General features: G+C 32.0%; 1 protein-coding gene across 2 annotated transcripts; it reads right to left on the reverse strand.

The window, feature by feature from the left end:
• Positions 1-459: 459 nt before the first annotated feature.
• LOC145269608 (uncharacterized) lies at positions 460-20692 on the reverse strand. 2 transcript variants are annotated; one of them, XM_080125339.1, is made up of 3 exons: positions 20564-20692; positions 10552-10651; positions 460-3425 (listed from the first exon to the last, which is right to left on the reverse strand). In XM_080125339.1, the coding sequence occupies exon 3, from the start codon at positions 2452-2454 to the stop codon at positions 1237-1239; it is 1218 nt and encodes a 405-aa protein (XP_079981465.1). In that variant the 5' UTR covers positions 2455-3425; positions 10552-10651; positions 20564-20692; the 3' UTR covers positions 460-1236. The 2 variants fall into 2 exon arrangements, with proteins under 2 accessions (XP_079981465.1, XP_079981464.1); XM_080125338.1 differs by lacking the exon at positions 20564-20692 and adding an exon at positions 18917-19184.
• Between the last annotated feature and the right edge of the window lie 5786 nt (positions 20693-26478).

Below are 26478 nucleotides of genomic sequence, written 5' to 3' on the forward strand. Positions count from 1 at the left end.
AACATAAAGATACTAAAAAATATATATTTGCTATGCAGCATCAAAATATTAGATTTATTTGATAGAGAGGATACTGGATATGACCATTAACTATATCCAGTGGTGAGGCCCCAACTTGCGGGCTCTGGGGAGTGTGGAGCCATCCTTTAATTGCCATTGCTCCCAGGTCCACTTTGACCCGGAGTGATAGTATCTGTTAGGGTCCCAGCTATGGGTTGAATAGAAACCGACTTGAAAACAACAAATATATTCCATTAAAAATTTTTTTCTTCAAAATCTTTGGATTTGGCATTAAATAACCTGAAAAGGGTTGATATGCCATAAAACAACCAACCAACCAACTTGATAGAGAACCACACAATGTATGTTTTTAACTAGTAAAAGCTTAAAAATATGATTTTGATTTCAATAAGAATTCGAACGCATCATATTGGATTTTTTTAATAAGAAGAAAGATAATTAACAAGAATATGGTTTTATTTTAGTATGCATTCACATATGTCGTGACACACGTTTTTTTTATACAAGAACCACATACTTTGCAAGAATATGGTTTCTCTCCAGTATGCGTTCGCATATGTTGCGACATAGCCTGTTTATGTGTAAAAGAAAAACCACATACTTCACAAGAATAGTTTTTGTCCATTATGTGTTTGAATATGTTCCAACACATGTTGCTTGTGTAAAAAAAACATATACTTAACTAGAATGTTTTCTCACTTTTTTTTTTAATTTCCCTTAGGTCAAGTTCTCAAAAAACAAGGGTCCCACTACCTAGAGCTTACACTTAAAATCTATGAGATACATAAATATTCGAATGTTCCATACAAGGGCTTTATCTTTGAACTGATTAGTAAAAAATTGAGAATTTTTTTCATCCCAACGAACCATTTTCATATGTTGTACTGTCTTTCATTTTGGGCTTTTGGTCTTACTTTCTAGGACAAGAATTTATCTAATCTGGTGGAATATCGAGAGTCATTATATTCCTTGAGGTAAAATCACTTTGAGGAGCACGATTCCTTGTAAAAGATAATGTGAGGTAGCCATAGAAAAAGAGATCTTATTTGGGTTCCAAATACTATGCGATTTTTGGATATTTGGTCAGGGGTTTTCTAAGAAAAGGTATCCGCATGTCTGGTTGTCCTGACATACTACTGTACAGAGAGAGCTAAGATAGTCGAGGATATTGTCTAATAAACATTTAGGTTGTCTATACAAGATGAATCAATATACTTAACAAGAATGTTTTTCTCTGTTGTGTGTTCGCATATGAATTATCAAGTTTTGTTTACTTGTGACAGAATGATTGCATACTTCACAAGAATATGGCTTCTTTCCAGTATGTGTTCGCATATGAGTGTTCAAGTTCTGTTTATTTATAAAAGAAGAGCCACATACCTCACAAGAATATGGTTTCTCTCCAGTATGTGTTCGCATATGAACGACCAAGCTGTCTTTCCTTGTAAAAGAAGAGTCGCACATTTCACAACAATATGGATTTTCTCCCGTATGTGTTCGCAAATGAATGACCAAGCTCTCTTTCCTTGTAAAAGAAGAGCCACAGACTTCACAAGAATATGGTTTTTCTCCAGTATGTGTTCCCATATGTTTAAACATATTCTGTTTATGTGTAAAGGAGGAGCCACATACGTCACAAGAATATGGTTTCTCTCCAGTATGTGTTCGCATATGTTCCAACATGTGTTGTTTCTGTGTAAAAGATGAACCACATACTTCACAAGAATATGGTTTTTCACCAGTATGTGCTCGCATATGTATGCCCAAATATTGTTTACTTATAAAAGAAGAGCCACATACTTCACAAGAATATGGTATTTCACCTGTATGTGTTCGCATATGAATGTTCAAGTTCCGTTTACTTGCAAAAGAGAAGTCACATACTTCACAAGAATATGGTTTCTCTCCAGTATGTGCTCGTATATGAATGGCCAAATATTGTTTACTTGTAAAAGTAGAGCCACATACTTCACAGGACCATGGTTTTTCTCCAGTATGTGTTCGCATATGAGTGTCCAATTTTTTTTTACTTGTAAAAGAAGAGTCACAAACTTCACAAGAATATGGTTTCTCTCCAGTATGTGTTCGGATATGAATGACCAAGTTTAGTTTACTTGTAAAAGAAGAGCCACATACTTCACAAGAATATGGTTTCTCTCCAGTATGTGTTCGCATATGAGCATTCAAGTTCTGTTTACTTACAAAAGAAGAGCCACATACTTCACAAGAATATGGTTTCATTCCAGTATGTGTTCGCATATGAATGACCAAGCTGTCTTTCCTTGTAAAAGAAGAGCCACATACTTCACAAGAATATGGTTTCTCTCCGGTATGTGTTCGCATATGAACCATCAAGTTTAGTTTCCTTGTAAAAGAAGAGCCACAAACTTCACAAGAATACTGTTTCTTTCCAGCATCTGATTTAGTGTTCATTTTTGAAGTTGAAATATTTACTATTTTGACGACCTGAATTAGGAAGATTTTTGTTTCATGGATTTCAAATTTAATAGATCGTTTACAATTTATATTTTTGCAATTTCAAATGAAAATATTCATTATACTTTTTTTTAAATATAATTGAAATATATAATCTCTACATCTACAGATTAATCAAACAAAAATATATGATAAATCAGTGTTGTTCATCCATTTTATAAGATGAAATTACACACCCGACGTAAATAATGCAATATGTATGGATATCTAAAACTCTAAGTTAATATATATACTTTTCTCTGTATTTTAATTGATAATTCTAACCCAACCATTTTTGTAGCCCTTTAATTAGGGTCTCATATAAGTTTTCTCTATTATCAGTATGTTTCTTTTCAATAATTTGAATGCCTTAAGTATTGCCTTTATCAAAAGGCTCATGAGTGTATTTGTTATATGCACCCAAAATACATAAGTCGTATGCCTTTGAGACAATTATTCCAACAGGTGTTCCATTTATTAAGCCTAACATAAGGAGAAATACATAAACAGGTGTCAGTAAAATGTATTATATATTCATGAAAGATATTTCACATGAAAATATTTTACATATGTTAGACTTCACATCAATACAGGTTGATAAATATTAAATATATATTTTATAGATTTAGTAAATGTTTGTACACTTATTTCAATGAGAACATGTTTTTCAATATAAGTGATATATATATAAATAGGCAAGACGCATGTGCCGGTTGCTCCATGAAAGACTTTAACACGCCCTCTGCCGGACAATCTTCCAACTGCACTTTTGTAAATATGTATTATCTTTTCGTCTTAATATATTTGTTTTACCTTTACTTTCTGCGTTCGTGTTGTTATTGATACAGACACAACAAGAAGGCTATTATTTTTCTTGTTTTGCGACTTTAAGCTTTGTGCGATTTGCATTATATTGATTGCTGGTTATTCTGCAAAATAAAAAAAAGACAAATTTCATAAAATAATTACATTTTATACATGTTCTTTGCAAAATAAACGGTTACTTTTACGATGGATAAATTAGAGGTAGACGTCTGCATTGTAAGCTAAGTCCTCAAATTGATTTTTGATTAAAGTAAAAATGTAATCAGATACTTGTTGCAATACTTATCCAATCAGAAAAGTAAGTTTTTTATAAATATCAAACTAAATATCCATAAAAACTTCTTCAAAACTTAACAATTTAGTTTTTTTTAATTTACAGAATTTTATATTTTATAAAAGAGAAATGATTCTTTCAGAGAAGCAACAATATTGTATTTATGATCTTTATTTTGTAACACTTTTGACTTATGTTTATATTAAAGAAACATAAGTTATTATTAAAATTAGAACATGCTAAAAAAAAACTATCGTTATTCTTAGTGCTCCAGCACCATATTGAAAGAATATGCTGAACTTGGCTAAAGCGAACAGTTCTGATGATTACCCTTAGCATTGCAATGCAGACATATAGAGTTGGTAAGTGAAAGTAAGGTTATAATGTATAAACTGAGAATTGTGAAAGGCTGCTCAACTTGGAACCCCTGATGAAAAAAGAATTAATATAAGCAGATTCTCTACCTCTAAGTTTTAGGAAATCCAATTTAGTGAATAAACAGTTCAGGATCCAAGGTATCAATTAAGCTAAACAATCATTTGCTTCAACATAAACTTTTTTTTTTTTTTTACATGGGAATTATTGATAGTGTTTACAGCTAGACGAGTGTTTCTTGTGAAAGTTTTGCGAGGGGGGGCCATAGATTGAAGCTCAGTCGAACACTTTCTATGAAAATAACGATACATCAGAGACAAACTCGCAACATCTCTTCTGTGAGATAGAGGTTGCAAGGAAGAGAAAAGGACATCTCCTACGAGGCTACGAAGTCTATTTTGAACTCTATCAAGGCAGGACAAGTCCTTTCTAACAGCTCCTGCCCAGATGTGGCAACAGTATTCCATCCTTGGACGTACCTGGCTCTTATATAAATAGAGAATTGCATCAGCAGTGAGATATCTACTGGATCGATAGAAAGATCCCACCATTTTTCCAGCGGCCTTGGCAACAGATTTGACACCCAAGAGAAGTTTTGGCATGATTCCAAGATCGTAATATCTCAGATTTGCAAACACACATCGTCTCTTTCTATTTTTTTATGGAGTTTTAAAAATTCCCCACTGTGTGGTCGTATCTACTGTTTGTTTTTGTTTTTTCTTTTTTGTATAAATAATGCGAAACTAATCAAATGCTGGCGCCAACTCCCAGCCTTTGCCCGAGTAGTATCTGTTCTGTAATTGGTCCTTAGTCAATGTAGGGGAAACCCTTCATATGGAGACAATTACTATTTATTTGGATACTGCCAACGTGATCCTTTTTGGGGATAGCTGGCTTTCCCAAAATTAAAAACGACGTTGTTTCTAATTTGCTTTTGTGGGGAAACAAATACAAAAAACGACAGAAAGCAGGACGCTTAACTGGCCTCTGGCCAAATTTAAAAGCAACGCTCATGCGTGACGACTCCTATGATTCTTCTGAAGTTAATTACCAACTCATTGATTTTACTATCTGCTATGGCATAATGGTTAGCGAGGAAGACTACTTAACCTACATTTTTGAGTTTGATTCCATCTCTCTCTATCTTTTTTTTATTTCATCTTTGTGCCAATATCCTCCACTCAGCATATTTACAGTTGGCCACTGCTGTTTTGATTGAAGTCTGTATTTTGTACTTTTTATCTCCGTTATAATAAATATTTAATCTTCCAAGTAAACTGATTAAACTATCGGATCGTTAATTCGGGCCTGGTAGTGGAAACATATGTAACTAAGCAGACAAAAAAAAACGGTAATAAAAACATATTTTGCTCTACAGTAGTACTGAGCTCTTTTTCAGGTTTATTTACCATTTACTCATTATATATATATAATAATGATTAGCGAGGAAGACTAATTAACCTGCATTTTTGAGTTTGATTCCACCTCTCTCTATCTTTTTTATTCCATCTTTGTGCCAATATCCTCAATTCAAGCAAAAGTTAATTACCGACTCATTTAATTGATGACCCTATTTTTTTTCACATTCTTTTCTTTCTTTCTGGGTACGGGTGCAAGCTTGCCTGCTTCGAATGTTTTTTTTTTTGTTTTTTCATATAAATAAAGCAAAACTAATTGAATGAAAAACGCCTTCATGGCTTTTGGGAAAATATCACAGTGTCTGCTTCACTTAAGAAATAAGTTTTGGTCAATGTGGGGGAGACCCTTCATATCAGACAATTACTTTTAAAGTCAAGTGGGCCTCGGTCAATGTAGGGGAAACCCTTCATATCAGACAATTGCTATTTATTTATTTCTTTCTGGGTACGGGTGCAAGCTTGCCTGCTTACTACAACTTTTCTTTTTGCTCAACACATACCTCCAAACACCCGGGCAAAGCCGGGCACCTCCACTAGTCTAATATATAAAAGGCAAAATGAGTGCATGTGTTTGTGTGTATGTCCACGAAAGTTTTTTTTTCAGTGGCGGTTCTCGCGTCATTTGGTTTCTGCAAGAAGTTTTCTTATACTTCCAAGATTATAATATGTCGCATTCGCAAACGGACATGGTGTCTTTCCCTTTTTTTTTTGATTAAGTTTAAAAAAATTCCCTCCATGCTGTCGTTTCGAATGTTTTTTTTTTGTTTTTTTCATATAAATAAAGCAAAACTAATTGAATGAAAAACACCTTCATGGCTTTTGGGAAAATATCACAGTGTCTGCTTCACTTAAGAAACAAGTTTTGGTCAATGTGGGGGAGACCCTTCATATCAGACAATTACTTTTAAAGTCAAGTGGGCCTCGGTCAATGTAGGGGAAACCCTTCATATCAGACAATTGCTATTTATTTGGACACTGCAAGAGTACCCTCTTAGGGGAGCTGGTTTTTCTCCCACATTAAAAAACATTGTGTCTAATTTGCTTTCGTAGAGAAGCAAATAAATAAAAAACCTGGCGCCTGGCCTTCTGGCCAGGTAGTATCTGTTCTGTAATCAATGTGTGTGGTCGATGTAAGGAAAACCCTTAATACTGAGACGATTACTGTTTATTTGGAAAGTGCCAGAGTGCCTCTTTTTGGGGGAGCTGGTTTTCCCTCCACATTAAAAACAACATTTGTGGGAGGTTTAAAAGCAACGCCATTTCTGCAAATCATCTTTTTGATTAACTACGTTGAATTTGAACGCTTTACATTTCCGGTCGTGTCATGGAGTTGCGGTAAGAAATCAGATTTTCTTTCACTTTTTTTTTGGCCCGAGCATCATGAGTTCGAACCTGCCTACTACCATTTTGTTTTACACCCACAAACACCCGAGCAATGCCGGGCACTAACCCTAACCCTGACCCAGGCTAGTAGTTTATACAAGACAAATCAAGAAAGCAATATCGTAATATGCCTAGAACATATATGCAAGTCTCACAAATGAAACCACTATTTTTGAACACTTAATACACTTGAAATTAACTGCTTCAATCATGAGTTTTGAGATTAGATGGTTTCTTATATTCAAATAAGACATACCAAACATTATTACCACTATGAAAGTGTATTTTCTCTCAAGACACTCAATATATATCATCCACTACTCTCCTATCAATCAGGTTTTGAAAATATGGGAAGTGTCCTGAAAAGGGCTTGAAAATTGTATTCTTTATGTCCAGTAAAATTTATGCCAGAATTATTAAAAATCAAATCGAAATAACGTTCTTTTGAAATTACATTGTAGTATTCCCAGTATTGTCCATATGAGTTATGCCTTTTTATCTTAAAACTACCTAATGTTATTCATGTACTTTAGGGATGTAGCCAAAGTGAAATTTAGAATCGAAATATTTAAAAAAAAAAATACTTTAATAATTAATATTAAAATATTTTTTTGGTATATTATGTTATTCTTTGTATATCAAATTTTTATTTTTAAAACTTGACTTTTGTCTGGAGAAGGGCTTAATTGTCTTTAAAAATGGAAATTGAAAATCTGTATGAACTCTGTATGGGTTGAATAGTATTACTATTTGTGGTGATATTCTCTTTTGTGTATAATGGACTGCTATCTTTTTATCCTTTCCTTTTTTGATTACCTTCTATTGTAGTGTTAATAAATGTTCATATAGAAAGAACGAGAGCGAGGCAGAAGTGAGAGCGATATATACTAGTAAAACTTACATCTATAGATCTCACTTCTGTGCATATATTTTTGCATTTGCAATCTGACAATCACAAATGAAAAGAATTCTAACATTACTATTAAACAACTGAGCTTCAAAAATATTACTGAGAGCTTGTGCGTCTGACTGCATTTTTGCTGTGCATACAAAATATTGAGGAAGACATTCTTAAACTATTCATGAATGCATCAATAACTAATTTTTGTTAAACAAGTAAGGCACTGTATAAAAGATTGCATATTATCACATGGTCAGTTTATTGTCATGTGCACTAGTTCATACATTTTTATTGCTTACATTATTTGTTGATAAAACAAAAAGTTCTTTTCAAAAAGAAATTGTAGAATAATGAAATATTCATTAATTAAAAAGTACGAAGTTTAAAAGACATTCACATTTTTTTAAAGTAAATATCATGGAGAAAATATAAAGTTGTGGTAGTTATTCTAATTTTAATTTCATAATTTACAGGTTTTATGGCCTGTCAAAGCGCCAACATAGTACACTGATAGTCCTCTTGCAGAAGACAAAACTATCTCAATAGGGCCACTTATTGACAATTGTAGTTTCTCCAATTTTCTTTCTATTTTTGTTTTATTTTATTTCAAAGTTCTCAGAAATCAAGGGCCCCACAACCTGGAGCTAACACTCGAAGTCTATATGAGATATCAGGGCTCTACATTGCGAGTGAAACAGTCACGTTTATGAGTGATTTTTCAAAGTGGCAACTAGAAAAAATGAAACGCTCATCTTTTGGCGATTGTATTTCTTTCACTAGCAGTTTTTCAAAAGCTCATTACTTCATGAAAAATATCTTTTCAACTTTTTTTTTTCTTAATAAAACGAGAAAAATCAAATTATTTAAACAATAAAAGGTTTAACAAAACAATCCCTTTTTTTATATATACCTTCAAGTATCAATATAAAATTTGTTGTATATTTAGAATCACTTATTAAAAAAAAATACAGAAAAATCTTGGTACGTATTCGTCATAGAACGAAGATGTAATATTATAAAAATTATCTGGGTTTGGCTAGTAACTTTTCAATTTGGCTAGTAAACGAAAATATTTAGTTGTCAAAAGACAACTAAATACAAATATGTCCGTAGAGCCTGGATACATAAATATTCGAATGTTGTAGTATATCTTTCATTTTGGTCTTACTGGATTCCAGGACAAGAATTTATCTAGTCTGGTGAAGTATCTAGCTTCGTGCTATTACTTGAGGTAACATCACTTGGAGAAGGTGCATTATTCCTCATAAAAGCTAATGTGAGTTAACCATAGTGACGAGATCTTATTTGTGCAGCGAATACTGTGTGATTTTGAATATTTAGTCAGGGTTTTCTTGAAGGGAAAAGTATCCTCATGCCAGATTGTTCTGACAAACCCCTGTACACTCAAGGACAGTGTCTAGTAGGCATTCAAGTTTCTCTCCTATTCACCAGTGTGAGTTTTAATATGCCTCACTAAAGTTGATGATCAAGAAAAAGAACGATCACATACTCCACAAGAATATGATTTTTCCCTTTATGTTTTATTTTACTTCAGTCGAAGTTCTCAGAAATCAAGGGGCCCACGACCTGGGCTAACACTTGAAGTATATATGAGATACATAGATATTCGAATGTTCCATTTAAGTTTTTTATCTCTCAAAAACTGAGTTAGTAAAGAAATTGAGAACATAATTTTCCTCTCCCCAATTATCCATTTTTATACGTTGTAGTATATCTTTCATGTTGGTCTCTTGGTCTTACTGGATTCCAGGACAAGAATTTATCTAGTCTGGTCGAGTATCCAGCTTTGTGCTATTACTTGAGGTAATATCACTTGGAGAAGGTGCACCATTCCTTGAAAAAGCTGTGAGGTAGCCATAGTGAGGAGATCTTATTTGGGCTGTGAATACTATGTGATTTTGAATATTTGGTCAGGGTTTACTTCTATGGAACAAGTATCCTCATGCCAGATTGTTCTGACAAACCCCTGTACAGAGAGACCTTAGACATTCGAAGATAGTGTCTAGTTTCGTGTGTGTACCAAAATTTGATTTATCAGAACAAGAATATGGATTTTCTCCAGTATTCTCCTGGATTCCAGAACTATGGAGATTTCATGAAATCCAGCACAGATTTCCGAGTTCAAAAGGAAGAACCGCAATATTAATTTTTTTATTTATTTAGGACTATTATTCTCATCTTTATTAGCTTTTGTTTCCATCTTTATTGGTTGTTCTTTTTCACAAGGCTTCGGCCAAATATTTCTCTGGCCTTCATCAGGTGGTAACCGCGACGAATAGGAACTTTGAATGTTCTAACTGCATTCTCAGCAATCACTGCCATCTGTAGTTGTTGTCGTCTCACCACGTTTTGGCCAAGTAAACCTCTGGCATGCTTTGGGTAGGATTGAACAACTAATAAAGATGAGAATAATAGTCCGAAATAAAAATAAATTAATATATATAATGCTCATCTCAAAAATGAATTCCAATTAAGGAATAATATATAGAACTCCAAGTTACAGAGTCACCTAAAGAAAGTTGATTGTAAGATATCCAAACGTTATGAAAATACTCAAAATGAAAACAGTATTTCTAAAAATAGAAATAAATACAAATTATCAATCCCTATCTCAAATATTCAGAAATATAACACTATTATATTTTTACTTTATCTGATTAAAACTTTCATGGTTCGATCTTTATATTTTCAAAACTATTACGCACAGTATTAGTTTCTGAGCCGAACATTCATAAAGGTTGTGGTGTTCAAAGTAATAGATATTACATAAATTTACAATTAAAAAAAATAAAATTCGCACAATTTAAATACTCATTAAAAGCAATGAAGATTAAACATTTTAACAAATAAATAATTACCTGTTATTGAAAAATATTTGAACCTTAGGCAGTATGCTTTCATTAAATATCACAAAGCTAGTCTTGAAGATGTAGTCAGTTCAGATTTTCTAGAATATGTCTGTAAAAGTAATAAATCAAATAAGCACACACAATTAAAATCATTAAAAAATTTAAAAAAAAACAATTAAAATCATTAAAAAATTTAAAAAAAAACAATTAAAATCATTAAAAATTTTAAAAAAAAACAATTAAAATCATTAAAAAATTTAAAAAAAAAAACACTAAACATTTTAAAAATAAAAATAACTGATGTTCCAAAACTATTTGAAGATTAAGATACATCTTCTTTAAAAGTTACAAAAATATTCTTCACCATATGTATTAATAAAATTATAAAGTTTTAAATATATTTTTAAAACAAACAAAATTAAATCAAACAAGAATTTAATACAAATTTGAATGTAAAAAAAATAAAAATTATTTGATTTTAAGTTAAGAGTAAATAACTTCTAAACTGAAGATAAAACTAATGAATGTTTTCAAAACAAAAAAAATTGCGAGTAATGGAAGGTAATAGTTGGAGATTACACTTACAATTTTATGTATTTTTGTGATTTATTAGAGACTAGCAAGGGGTACCCGGCGTTGCCCGGGTGTTTGGAGGTGTGTGTGGAAACTCTGGGGGGTGGGGGATTAAAAAAAAAAGTAAGTATGAGGATCGAACCCGAACCGTTGAGGCAAAGTTGTAAATTAAAGTGTAAAAAAAAAAGTGCAACGCTAACCATTGCCCCACCGCGAGATGCTAACAGAAACACGTTTGAATTTATTTAATTACTTGGATTTGGTAGGTGTCCGTTTTAATGAGTTAATGAGGTCAAGTTTGACTGCGGGATTTCATTTACTGCTGAACGCTTTTTTTTTAACCCCAAGATGTTATAGGAAAAAGACTAACCCACATGCAGTGAGCGACAAATTTTGAATATTTATTTTCCTGAAATCGAGCAAATAAAATAGACAGGCGAGCTTCGTTGTTAACTGTGAGATATTATGATTTATATGTGATATAAAAAGTTTTAAAAAGTTGTGAGCGAGCGACTGCTTCTCTGAAAAAAGCCTTTTGTTTGCATACAGAAAAAGCGAACATACATACATACATTTTCGCTTTTATATTTATAGAAGTGGATATTTAAAGAAATAAATATTAAAAAGAAAAAACAATAAAGAGAAAAGTGCTGCAAATTACATAAAATAACTAGAGTGAAAACTAGTCACCATTATGAGATTTGTGCTTAGGGTAACTTTTAATATCAAACTATTTTCATGCCGAATAGTTTGCAGTAGGTTATAAAGCAAAGTTAATGTGTATTACCGGATTGTATTATGATGGCTGGTTGTTTTTGTTTTACAGCATATCAAACCTTTTCAGGTTATTTAATGCAGAATTCAGTGATTTTGAAGAAAAAATTTTTAATAGAATATATTTTGTTTTTTGCAAGTCTGGTTCTATTCAACCTATAGTTTGGACCCTAACAGGTACTACCATTCCGGGTCTGAGTGGACCTGGGAGCAATGGCAATTAAGGGGTGGCTCCACACTCCCCAAAGCCCACAAGCTGGGGTCTTACCATCGGATATAGTTTAAGGTCATATCCAGGACCAGGATTGTACTATGAATAGTAAAATAAGAATTAGGTTTACTAATGCATGTCAAATGTTTTAATTGTTAGAAAGGGAAATTTGCAATTAAGGGAAGATTTGTGGGGGTAAATACTTGAAGGTGGTTGCATTGTATTTGCAACTGTAATATAACTGAAAGTTAACTAACAAACTGTTTAAAGTGAAATAAAGAGGAACTGTAACAGTGGTTTCTAAGGGAATGAATAATCCTTAGGAGTATCCATGTACTGGAGAGGTGAATAAAATTACAATTGTAGGAAGAAGTTAATAGTAGTTTTCTATATGAATGAATAGCCTTTAGAGGATATAGCTGTGTTCATGGCAAAAGCATAAAATCTCAACAGCAGAGCTAATTAATAATGATAATCTGCTTTGTCGTTTCTACTGTCAGTGCCAGTATTACCAACTTTTTCCAAAGATTAAAAACGATAGAAAAAAAAAATCAAATAAAAGATGGCGAAGTAGAATGTTGTTTAATGTCCTATGTCAGACTTGAGATAGGCGTCAGCAGACGAGAAAAATGAATCTGCAAAAAGCTTGGCTGGTTCAAGTTCTCCTTATATTTCTTGTCTGCAAACATCGGCAAAACAGATGAACTGTTTCAGGTAGAAGTTTAAGACAGTCTACCGTAAGATGGTTTGTTGTTATCATCATTGTGTAGTTGACATATTCAAAAGAATTAAAAAGTATGGGAGGCTTATGCAAAGGAACCAGTGAATGCCAAGATATTCTTCATAATTGTCTCGAATCTTTCACAAGATAGTGATTTGCTGTTAACAAATTGCATTTAGCAAATATAGAAGAGACCATTAAAATTGACGTTGGTGAACTTAGTCTTTTTCATGGTGGGGAAATTTAAACTTACTTGATAGGAAGTGACACGTTTTTACATTCAAACTTATCATTTTGTAAGAAGGAGCGGGATGGTTACACATTTGTAGGAGAAGTAGTTGTTTTCAAGTTATTATTCTATGAGAGGACAGAAAAGAAAAAAGCCAAATCTAAGGAAGAAGAATAAAGAGGAGATAGAAGCAGCTATGGAACATATTACGGAAAAGTTATTAAAAGATCGTTAGTAGAAAATGAGGAAGCAGCAATAATTTATTAGACGATTGTTAGCAGAAAATGGTGAAAAAGAATCATCTTTAGCAGATCCAGTATTTACAGCTGTTCATCTTGGTATCTGTTCCTGAGAGGAATCGTCTATCCTTATGTAATTTAAAAAGTAAAAATTCGAAAAAGGAATACAGAGACATCATTTCCCTTTGGTTGAATATTCAGAAAATGTAGTTAATGACATGATGAGATGATTAAATATTATTCATGCTGTGTACCTGACAGATTGAGTGCAATGCTAATTTGAATGCTAATTTGAATGTTAATTTGAATGCTAATTTGAATGCTAATTTGAATGCTAATTTGAATGCTAATTTGAATGCTAATTTGAATGCTAATTTGAATGCGAATTTGAATGCTAATTTGAATGCGAATTTGAATGCTAATTTAAATGATTATGCTTGTAAAGAACGATCATCAAAAAACGTTCAATTGCTAAAAAGAAGCTGCTCAATTTCTTGGACTATTTTTGTTCTTTTCTGTCACCTCTATTCAACAACAGACTTTAATGACAAAAGCAAATATTCCTATAAATACTGAAATTTTCTGTTGACAAACTAAATTGAGCACAAATTGATAGGACAGATAAAATTAGTCTAAAAAAAACTTAGTCGTTTGCATAGCGAAAGACTGGCGCTTACTAACACTTTTTTACTATCAGTTTTGTAATGTTCAATAGGAAAAGCATTGTTCTTTACGCTAATGTTAGAGTTCAACTAATAGCTGCTAGAGTACAGGTCAAGTAAAAAACGTTCTGGAATCAATATTGTTTGAGAGCTGACACACTAATGACACCTGGCGTAAATATGGGATCAACAAGGGCAGACAATCGACTTTATTTATTTATTTACTTTTTTTCTTAAATGTCGAAAACACTCTTTTTTTATAATACAAATACAAAATAAAAAATTAACTTATTTAATAAATAAATAAATTGACTTCTATTGTCTGCCCTTGTTGCTCTTGTTGATCTCATATTTACTTCAGGTGTCGTTAGCGTCGTCAGCTCTCAAACAAGATGCTGTGAAGACACTAGAAACTGTGCTAATATTTGATTTTCTTAAATAAAAAAAATAATTGATCGATTTATGTGATTTTTGGAATATGACATCTTCATGCAGTGACAAATACGTACATTATAAAGATTTTTTTCAGGATTTTTCTTGTAAAAAATCTTTTTTCAGCCCATTTATAGACAAGCACGGAATTGTTTAACTGACGGGATTCTCCACAAGTTGCTACTTTGTAGATCATAGGAGTTTGGTGCACCCGTCACTCGCGCATTACACACATGCACTGCGAGGTGGAAAGTCTCTCTTGTTATCTAGTCCTGAAGACAGCAGTTAATAACTCCAAGGTGCTTATGGGTCAAACACAGTGGCAGACCGGCTATTAAGGTTTGGTTTTAAAGCGCCGAGAACTTTTGTTCTTTTCGTATATTTGTTGTATTTTATCTTTGAAGCAATACATTACATTTAATTGGCGATCCAAGAAATACTAAATATAATTGAGTCAACTTTTCGTTTGTCATTGTTTTTGTAAGCAACATATTTGCATTTAAATGTAAAATGTATGTGTATGTCGGTTTGACTGGCGAGCCTGATGAAGAAGAAATGGAAACGGATGATAGTACAGAGAAAGTAGGGAGCAACACAGGATAATATACACAGACAGACAGTCCTCGGCATTAAGATAATCTTAAAGTGCATAGAAAATTACTCAGGTTCTCTGGTACACACAAAAATGATCATGATAATTAATCCTGTGATCACAGTTTGGTGGGTTACGTGTATCAGAATTTGGGGGGAATTTTTGACACCCCTAAGACAAAACTGCGAATAAAATATAAAAAAAACTCGTAATTTCTCTTTTCAAAGTGGGTTGTTTATTTTCTTTATGGATTATACTTCCAAAATAAACTATTAAACTTGTTAAAAAAATAATAGAAATATTTTTTTGTTTTTAAAACAGTGTTTATAAAGTGCCTGCGCGCGTTCATGTAGCCATGTTTTTTACATAATGAAACCAATTGAATTTTACGACTTAAATTTCTTTAAATTTTTTAAATTTAAAAATCTATCAAAATCTTATCAAAATTTTTCGTATTGTTCAATTTTTACGATATTTTCAGTGTGAAATTTTATGCTCTTTCCAATAAACCGAATATAATATTCTAGACAAGCGTTTTTTTTTAATTCGCCCTCCCCATTTTTAAATGTCTATTCAAATGAAAATAATTAATTTTCTCACCTCAAATTTATATATCACAAATTGAAGATAAAAGATCAATAAATAAAATAAGCTTATTTAAAAAAAACATGCACAGTTATTTGTAAATTTACCTGTAATGTCCAAAGTTTAAAACCTTTTTTTTTTAAAAAAACACGTTGAATTTTTTTTTTTAAGTAAAACCTTACAATCTTGTTATATTGTCTAGAAAATTTCGTAGAATTACAATAATTTTTTCTATTTCATACAATTTTCTTTTTTTAGATATTTAAAAAAATTTACTCGATAAAGAAGAAATAAAATATATTACATCAAAAACTCATGTATTTCTTTGAGAAAAGAAAAAAAAATCCTCGAGTGTTTTTTTGTTTTTAAGGGAAAAACTAATAAGTAAAATGTGATTAGTTTACAAGTATGGTGAGACATATTTCTTCATGCACAAGGCTAGACGGCTAATGGGAACATGTTGTTTTTACATCCTTCTATCCATCTGTATTTCAAAACAGGAAGAAACACCGATTCGGCGCTTCGCTAACACCATAACAATGCTTACATAATAGCGGTCCCTTCCAATAGTTGTTTAAAAAAAATCTTTTATTTAAAAAATACATGGAATATAAAATATAAATATGGACAAATTCTCATAAATGGAAGCATCCGTTGATTAGTATTTTATATAGGTAAGTGATTTTTTTGAATTTATATATATTTATTATTTTTAGATTAAGTTAAAATCCGTTGAATTTTGTGAAATCTTTCTTTAAAAAAAAAAGATTAAAAAAAAATATTGTATATTTTTCGATAAAACCTTTTATTATTTTGAAGTTTGGTCTTTGCTCCTTTTATTGAAAGAAAAATCAAGGTTTAAATTGTAGTATTCATATTATTACAAGCTTCGAAAGATAGGGAGTCTATTTAATCACTCTTTTTTTTAATGGAGAATTCTGACACTCCTATTGGTGCACAGAAAAATGATCATGATAATTCATCCTGTGGTCACAGCGTGGAAGATGTAAAGGGAAAAGAGTTATCAACGAATGTGTTGGAATAGCATCTAGGAGTTATCTGCCAATTGTACAGGAAGTACCAGTGAGTTATCTGCCCCTCAGGAGTATATAAGAAGATATGGAAAAAGCTATTTTTGTTTCGAGTGCATCTTAACAATGAATTGTAGAACAACGTCTTCCATATTTACAAGACTTTTGTAAAATACATGAGAAATATTTTTAAAAATAAATTGCTAACATGTACAATGCTTTATCTTCATAAAAACTAAAATAAATTAATGCGTTTTTAATACTTAAAATAGAACTTTAGAAAATGGTTACTTTGTTTGCATAAAATAATACATTTCTACTAAGAAAAAAAAGTTTATTATATTCTGTGATTGTTAATAAATAAATGCAAAAAATTTCATTAAAATTGGTTGAGTTCCTGAATTTTGATGAATTTTTTAAGCGAAGGAAGACGAACTTCCTGTTCATTTTCTTTTTTTTTTTTTATCAGTATTATTTTTCCACCTTTTCATTCAAAATGTTAAATATCTTCTTGTGATATTTTCAGTAACGGAGTTTAAAACTGTTCTCCCACCCCCCTTTCATGTATTTCGTTCTGTTAGAGATTATGTTAGAGTAATAATACGTTAGGTAATTGTGACGTTTTCAATATAAAAATAAGGCACTTCTACACTATTATGACGAAATTCGGAAACCGTGAAACTGAATTTCACATGAAAACAATGGTATCTATATGTTCCTCGTATTTTTAAGATGATTATATCCAAAAATTACAAAAATCGATGAGGTAGAAAATTGGGTAAATTTATACAAACACCGTGACAGCGAATTAACCCTAACCCTAACCCTAAACCCTAACCCTAACGCTGTCACGGTGTTTGTATAATAATACCGAAAATTGGTACTAGTGCACCGTGCTAAAATAATAACGTTATTATTTTAAAAGTCATTCTTAACATGGGGAGGGGAGGATTTTTTTTTTTTTTTTTTTTTACCTACTCTGCACAATCTTACAATTGAATAAAAAAAGAAATATCATAAAACTTTAATTAAACGTGGAAATACGATTTAAAAAAAAACAGCGCGAATCAGTAAGTGCACTAGCACCAGAAAATTATTTATTAAAGAAAATAAAAATAGAATTCGATGAAAACGATCGTAAGACACAGGAGAATTTAAAAGGGGGGTAATTTTCCGTTTTGATTTAAACAAGATGTCAGCAATTTTCATCTGCTAACACGATGAAAGTTTTTTTTTTTTTTTTTTTAATAATTAATTCAGTAATGTTCGGGTAATTCCGAGTGCATAATTTGGAATTTATTAGAATTGGTTGAGTATCATTGTAATTTATTAGAATTGACAAAAAAAAAAAAAAAAAAAAAAATCAGTAGAAACAATTGTGTTTTTTTTGGGGGGGGGTATCAGAAAACTCCGGGTTTGTATTACTGTACACATAGATTCGAAAAAGTTGTCAAAAAAACAAATATAGAACAAATAAATGTTATCAAAGGCAAGATAAGTTACTTTTCTACCTAGCTGGATATATTTTTTGTGTTTTTATTCAGTGTAACATGTTTATTCAGCTCGAAAAACATGCAGTGTTTACCGATGTATTGAAAAATTCAAAATGGCAGCCGACTCTCTCTCGGAGAGGGTACGTTTGGGAAAAGGTCTTATAAATAATAAATTAGACAAAATACTGTTAGAGATTCGCTCAATATATGTTACCGTGACATAACTTGACATATATTCGGTTGTTTTCTAACAGTATTTTGTCTAGTTTATTATTTATAATACCTTTTCCCAAACGTACCCTCTCCGAGAGAGAGTCGAGTCGGCTGCCATTTTGAATTTTCCAATACATCGGTAAACACTGCATGTTTTTCGAGCTGAATAAACATGTTACATTGAATAAAAACACAAAATATATATCCAATTAGGTAGAAAAGTAACTTATCTTGCCTTTGATAACATTTATTTGTTCTAGATTTGTTTTTTGACAACTTTTTCGAATCTATGTGTACAGTAATACAAACTCAAAACTCCATTTATCGACTACAAAATTTCGTCCTAATAGCGTAAAAGTGCCCAAAAATAATTTTCAATACACTCGAAAAAAAAAACAAAAAAAACAAAAAACAACTTTAAAAGCAAAACCAAACAATAAAACCCGATTAGAGTGATTTCTATAGTACCATTCTTCGTTTATATGCAATCATGCAATGTTGACTCATTAAAACAAAGGCAATCGTAATGGTTTGGACGCAAACCTGTAGTAAAACCAAGGGAATCATAATGTAATAAAAAAAAAGAGCTTCAAAAGCAATTAAATGAATAAATACTTACTTTTTGTTTGGCAATCTGTTTTTTTAACAAAGAAACGATTATAAGATGAGTTCATTTAAACGAGACGAGTTTGAAAGTCAACATTTTTAGATGGTAAAGCAAGTTCGCAGAAAACTAAAATATATATATATATTTTTAAAATTTTATTGTGATTTCAATTTTTTTTTCATGCGTTTTTTTTTTTGTTTTTGTTTTGTTAGTTTTTTCGTTGTGTTTAATTACAAAACATCATTTTATTATTAAAAATTATTGTCAATCACGCATATTAATTTACTGGAGTCATTGCCACGAAATAGATGATTATAATCAATTACATATTAGTTAAATGTTTATTTACAGACACATTTTAACAGAAATAATGAATATTAAATGTAAAACATATTGAATGTTTTTTCACAGAAACAATAGGTTTATTTAGTGATTTTTGTTTTCACATATATATATAAACATTTTTTTTAAATACGTAAATAAATATATTCGAAAAGAAATGTTCGCTTTGTTTACTATACACATAGATTCGAAAAAGTTGCCAAATATATATATATATATATATATATATATATATATATATATATATATATATATATATATATATATAACAAATAAATATATATATAACAAATAAATGTTCCTATTTACAATGCCTCCCCACGGGACAGAGTTAGACACCAGGGTCGTTTTTTTAACGCGGAGAAAAGGAATAAATGTTATCAAAGGCAATGTAAGTAACTTTATTACCTAACTGGATATGTTTTTATTGTTTTTATTTAATGTAACATGTTTATTCAGCTCGAAAAACATACAGTGTTTACCGATGTATTGGAAAATTCAAAATGGCGCCCAACTCTCTCTTTCACACGGTAAGTTTGGGAAAAGTAGTTAAAAATAAAAAAATATGCCAAATACTGTTAAAACCCCATCGAATATATGTCAGCCTTTGTTACGGTAACATATATTGAGCGAGTTTCTAACAGTATTTTGTCTATTTTTTTTTATTTATAACTCCTTTTCTCAAACTTACCGTGTCCGGGCGCAATTTTAAATTTTTCAATACATCGGTAAACACTGTATGTTTTTCGAGCTGAACAAACATGTTACATTAATTAAAAACACTAGAAAATTATCCAGTTAGGGAGAAAAGTAACTTATCTTGCTTTTGATATCATTTAGTTGTTATATATTTGTTTTTTGACAACTTTTTCGAATCTATGTGTACAGTAATACAAACTCGAAATGTTCAAGATTTATTTATTTCGGACTATTATCCTCATCTTTCTACTTAAATAATATACATTATTTATTTTTTTCATTTAATTACATACAATTTTTTGGTACAACTTGCCGAGAGCGCTCTGTTTTGGAGTTGTTTTGAAAATGGGTACTCATGCATGCAGAGAGTGATCCGTGCTGAAATAATAACGTTATTATTTAAAAAGTCATTCTTAACATGGGGAGGGGAGGGTGTTTTGTACCTATTCTGTACTGTAACCTTACAATTGAATTAAAAAAAAAAAACATATCATAAAACTTTAATTAATTTAATTAACAAATTGACTTTTTTCGTTTAAAAATTAAATTTCGTTTTTGATATGAGAATTTGGACGAGATTTTGTAATCGATAAATGGAGTTTTCATTGTAGTACTTACCAACACAACAAACGCCCTCGTGTTTGTGCCTTGTATAGGCATGCGCGACAACAAAACTTGGGTTTTTATAAGCGGAAGTCTCGAGGTTGTCAGGAATCTACAGGCGCATGCGCAAGAGAAGGGATTGAGAGAGTGGTATAAAAGGCAGGTCGAGTGAGAAGATTGGGATGGTTGTTGTCATTGGACGTTACAGTGACGCATGCGTTAGCAGGTGATTAAGAGGAGGTTTATTTTTGTGTGTCAAGTCGCGCACCTCGGTGAAGGTCATATAAATCGTTCACCTCGGTGAAGGTGAAGGTCATAAGCTATTTCGGCGATTTCATTTTGTCTCTTTTTCTGGACAACTATGGCTGGGGCAAAGTTTGATTTAAAACTGATACCCGAATTCGACGGATCCACTTCTGTTGTCGACTGGGTCGAAAGGGTTGAGCTGACCTGCAACCTCTGTGAAGTAAAGGGGGTGCATACCGTGATTCCCCTGAGATTGGCTGGAGTCGCCCTAAGTGTATATCAGCAACTGAGTGCTGTGGAGAAGGCTGATATTACCTGTATAAAAAATGCTTTATACAAGGCATTTGCCATGGATCCCTGTACGGCCTACGAAACATTTGCCACTAGGAAGCTCATGCCAGGAGAAACTGTGGACGTCTTCTACGCGGAGCTGAAGAAACTTGCAGTTCTATTTGGCAATGGAGTGTCAGAGCAAACACTGGCGTATGCGTTTGTGGCCGGCCTTCCCACCCATGTTAAGCAACTGTTGAGGGCTTCCACCAGCATATCTGTAACGCCCATGGAACATTTGTTAGAACGCGCTCGAGCCATTATCAGAGATGAGGAGGACCTGAGGGAACCGTTTGTAATGATGGCGCAGGCAGCCAAGACTAATGCTGAAAAGAGTCCCAGTTTGAGACCCACGACCAATGGGAAATGTTTCTGCTGTGGCCAGCGAGGCCATATCGCAAGAAATTGTACTAACAAGGGGCGGGGGCGCCCGCGCTGTTTCCAATGTGGTAGCTATGGACATTTATCCCAAAATTGTGCGCAATCTTCGCTCGGCTAGTGAAGTACATTCCACAACTACAGAGAGCGATGAATCATCAGATGATGAGCTGCTAATGAGTGAGGTCACCGAGCAAGAGAGTGGTAGTTGTAGTTCGTCTGATCAGGCAGGATCAGAACCAGAACAAGAACCACACCCAGAACCAGAACCAGAACCAGAACCAGAACCAGAACCTGAATCCAAGAGTGTAAATACCACCCTTCACAGAAGCCAACAAACTAAGAGGCCACCCCCGGAGTGCACTCTATGTGCTCATCAGATCAGGGGGGAGTGTAGTACTTACCAACACAACAAATGCCCTCGTGTTTGTGCCTTGTATAGGCATGCGCGACAACAAAACTTGGGTTTTTATAAGCGGAAGTCTCGAGATTGTCAGGAATCTACAGGCGCATGCGCAAGAGAAGGGATTGAGATAGTGGTATAAAGGCAGGTCGAGTGAGAAGGTTGTTGTTGTTGTTGTTGTCATTGGACGTTACAGTGACGCGTGCGTTAGCAGGTGATTAAGAGGCGGTTTATTTTTGTGTGTCAAGTCGCGCACCTCGGTGAAGGTCATATAAATCGTTCACCTCGGTGAAGGTGAAGGTCATATTCATTAAAAAAAAATAAACAAAAACAAACAAACAAAAAACAATGGTCTCAAATGATTTTTTTGTCAATTCTAATAAGTTGCAACAGTAGCTTCCAAATTACGCAGTCGAAATTACTCGAATATTATGGAAATATTTTTAAAAAAGTCAACTTTAATCGTGGTAGGAGGTGAAAATTTTCCACCATATTGTTTAAATTCAAACGGAAAATTACCTCCTTTTTGAATTCTCTTGTGTTTTACGATCGTATCAAATTCTATTTTTCTTTTCTTTAATAATTAATTTTCTACTTTATCGATTTTCGTAATTTTTTTATATAATCATCTTACAAATTTCGAGGAATACGTAGATACCATTGTTTTCATGTGAAATTCAATATCATGATTTTCGATATTTCGTCCCATTAGTGGAGAAGAAGAAGCGCCAAATATTTATTAATATAAAACGTAAAGATGTTTTCTTTTATTTAACAGATTTAAAATAAATATCAACAATCTTGGCCAACGTCATACGTAAGATGTCGACTGCGAACGGATGTAAACAATTGAACGGAACGCAAATTTTAGTTTCACAAAGAGGACTGTAGTTTCGCATAACAATTTCACAAACAAAAGATACCGTAAAAGTTAAATTTCATGGCCTTTCTCTGCATAATTACCAAAACAATACAATGAAATGAAAAATATAACAAAAATAAATCAAACGACTAAAAAAATAATGTAATCTTCCAGAAGGGTTTGTATTTACTGTGTGCACATAGATTCGAACAAGCTGTCAAAAAGACAAATATATAAGAAATACATGTTATCAAAGGCAAGATAAGTTACTTTGGTACAGGTGCACGTATTGATCCGTGCTGAAATAATAACGTTATTATTTAAAAAGCCATTCTTAATATGGGGAGGGGAGGGTGTTTTGTAACTATTCTTTACTTTGACCTTACAATTGAATAAAAAACATATCATAAAACTTTAATTAAACTTGGAAATACGATTAAAAAAAATAGCGCAGATTAGTAAGTGCATTAGCACCGTTATTTTTCTACCTAACTGGATAATTTTTGAGTGTTTTTATTTAATGTAACATGTTTATTCAGCTCGAAAAACATACAGTGTTTACCGACGTATTTGAAAATTAAAAATGGCACCGACTCTCCCTTTGACACGGTAAGTTTGGGAAAAGGAGTTAAGAAAAAAACTATACAAAATACGGTACTTGTACAATTTAACCAAGACATTAAAAATGAAAATATCAAAAAAAGTTAAAATTATATGTATTAGTTATGGAACGAAGTTCTCCGAAAAAATATTTCACTTAATTTCATCTAGTAGGGTTTGAATTACATTTTTCGAGTAGTTATAAGCTTGGAAAGACGGGGTAGAATTATTCACTATTTTTCACGAAATTTCTGACACACCTAGAAACTCACTCAATACATGTTACCGCAAACATAGGCTGACATATATTCGGTGGGTTTTTAACAGTATTTTGTATATTTTTTATTTTAACTCCTTTTCCCAAACGTACCGTGTCAAAGAGAGAGTCAGGCGCCATTTTTAATTTTCCAATATAGCGGTAAACACTGTATGTTTATCGAGCTGAATAAACATGTTACATTAGAAACTAGAAAATTATCCTGTTTGGTAGAAAAGTAACTTCTCTTACCTTTGATAACATTTATTTGTTATGCATTTGTTTTTTGACAACTTTTTCGAATCTATGTGTATCCAAATAAATAAATTAAAACAAAAAACTTATCTAGTTGGATAAAAAAAAGTAACTTAGGTTGCATTTAGTAACATTTTTTAAATTTTATTTTTTATTTAAAACATTCTTTTTATTAATTGTTGTTATCAGCAGTCGAGTTGTTCTTGTTTTGTTTTTGTTTTATTTGCTAGGCTGCACAGTCGACTAGCTAATTTCGTTTTGCTAAAATTTGTGTTCCCTTCCATTTATACATCCGTTAAGAACCGCCATCTTGCGTACGACTTTAGTCAAGATTGCCTAAATATTTATTAGGCAAAATTTGTTTTTGTTCCAAAAATTAAATTAAATTAAACATCATAATATATAGGGTCCCGCGTTTTTGATATAACCACACACTAGACAGCATGTGCAGATAGTTCAGTAGGTGTGCAAGAAATTTCGTGAAAAATATTGAATAATTCCACCCCGTCTTTCCAAGCTTATAATTCCTCGAAAAATGTAATTCAAGCCCTATTTTTTTTTCAATTAAAGGAGCAAGGACCAAGGTTTCATTAAAAAAAAAAAAAACGTGTTTTTTTTTTTGTTTTTTTTTAAGGTTTTAAACTTCGGATTTTACAGGTAAATTTCTAAAAACACTACTTTTTTGTTTTAAATTTGAATATATTATTATTGATCATTTATCTTCAATTTGTGATATATAACACTTTGTTGAGTAAATTAATTATTTACTTTTTAATACACATTTCAAAATGGGAGGCGTGAAATCATTCGACCCCTTGTCTTTCCAAGCTTATGACTACTCGAAAAATGTAACTCAAGCCCTAATTTTTGTTTCAATTAAAGGAGCAAGGACCAAGGTTTCATTTAAAAAAAATAACAAACGAAAAAACAAACAACGTGGTTTAAAAAAAAGAAGGTGTTAAACTTCGGACTTTACAGGTAAATTTCTAAAAAAAAAACACTACTTTTTTTGTTTTAAATTTGAACATATTATTCATTGACCTTTTATCTTCAATTTGTGATGTATAAAACTTTGGTACATAAATTAATTATTTACTTTTTAATAGACGCTTGAAAATGGAGGGGGCGTGAATTAAAAAACTTTTGTCTGAAATATTATATTCGGTTTATTGGAAAGAGCACAAAATTTCACATTGACCCTGAAAATATCGCAAAAATTGAATGAATAGAAATAATTTTATAGATTTTTAAAGTTTAAAAATTGAAAAGTACTGAACTTGTAAAATTCAATTAAATTCATTACTGCTTTTTAAAAAATAATAAAAAAAATATTTCTATTACTTTTAAAACAACTTTAATAGTTTATTTTGGAAGTATAATCCATACAGAAAATAAACTCGTAATTTCTCTTTTAAAAGTGGTTTTAAAAGAGAAATTACGAGTTTTTTTTTTATATTTTATTCGCAGTTTCGTGTTAGGGGTGTCAAAAATTCCTACAAAAATTCTGATACACCTAATAGTTCAGATACTAGAATAAATAATATGTGTTAAAAAGTTTTACGAAAACACATGCACAAAAAACAGCAACCACATGAGAACACTAGCTGTTTCATGTTGAGATGTAAACTGAATTTGCGTGTTTGTCAATAAATAATATGTTTATAATGCAACCATGCGTTAATCGGTATGTGTAATTAGTTGTATGGTTGAAAGGCATTACAATAACAGATTTTCTGGAAGTAAGAAATTGTTAACTAGACAAAGAAATGGCAAATATTTTTTTTTACTTGTAAGTGATTACCAACAATTTGATTTTTTCATTTGTAAAAATGATGTTTCTAAATATATGAGTTTCCCTATTTTTTCATAGATTAATAGCTTATTAGCAGAACTCGCAGAAAATCCACGGTAGTTGAAAATTTAAAAAACACACACATCCGTAAGAAACATTTTATCACATAATCAAACAATTACAGTGAGGTTGGACCATGTACTATTAAAGACTTAACTAAATCACAAAGCTCAGGATCTCCAGGCCCTGATATCTGCTGACATCTGCATCGATTTGATGAACTGTTCTGGTCTTATTCTGATCTCGTAACATTATGATCATGTGGCAGTGTGATAGCCCTCATTTGTGAAATTCAATAACATAAACAATTGCAAATAGAATTCCCAGTACATGTCTGTCTTTAATGTCTTATAGTAACAGTTTTAATGCGGATAAGACTTTCAATGTGAAAGGAGCGATCAGGGCTCTGGTTGAAACAACACTGAAAGAAGTCGCTGAGTTTACGTATCTGGGCAGCAACATAATTTCCACAGAGAGAGATAGGGAAATTCGAATCTCAAAAGCATGGGACGCATTGGATTGGTTGTGTTCAATATGGACTTCAAGGCTAACTAACAAACTGAAAAGATAGTTCTTCAGGGTAGTGGTAGAGTGTGTGCTTGTTTACGGTGCTACAGCCTGGACACTTACCAAAAGATTGGAAAGAAAACTAAATGGCACATGCACCCATATGCTATGAATAGTATTAAAAATATCTTGGCAAAATCATCCCATGAAGCAGCAACTTTATGGCAACCTACCTGCCATA

Source organism: Euprymna scolopes, chromosome 45 (genome assembly GCF_053919585.1).
Source record: "Euprymna scolopes isolate OS-2025 chromosome 45, ASM5391958v1, whole genome shotgun sequence".
Lineage (NCBI taxonomy): Eukaryota > Metazoa > Mollusca > Cephalopoda > Sepiida > Sepiolidae > Euprymna > Euprymna scolopes.

Excerpts from the sequence above, each read along its gene's own strand:
- LOC145269608 (XM_080125339.1), bottom strand. The coding sequence starts at position 2,454 with ATGAACACTAAATCAGATGCTGGAAAGAAACAGTATTCTTGTGAAGTT.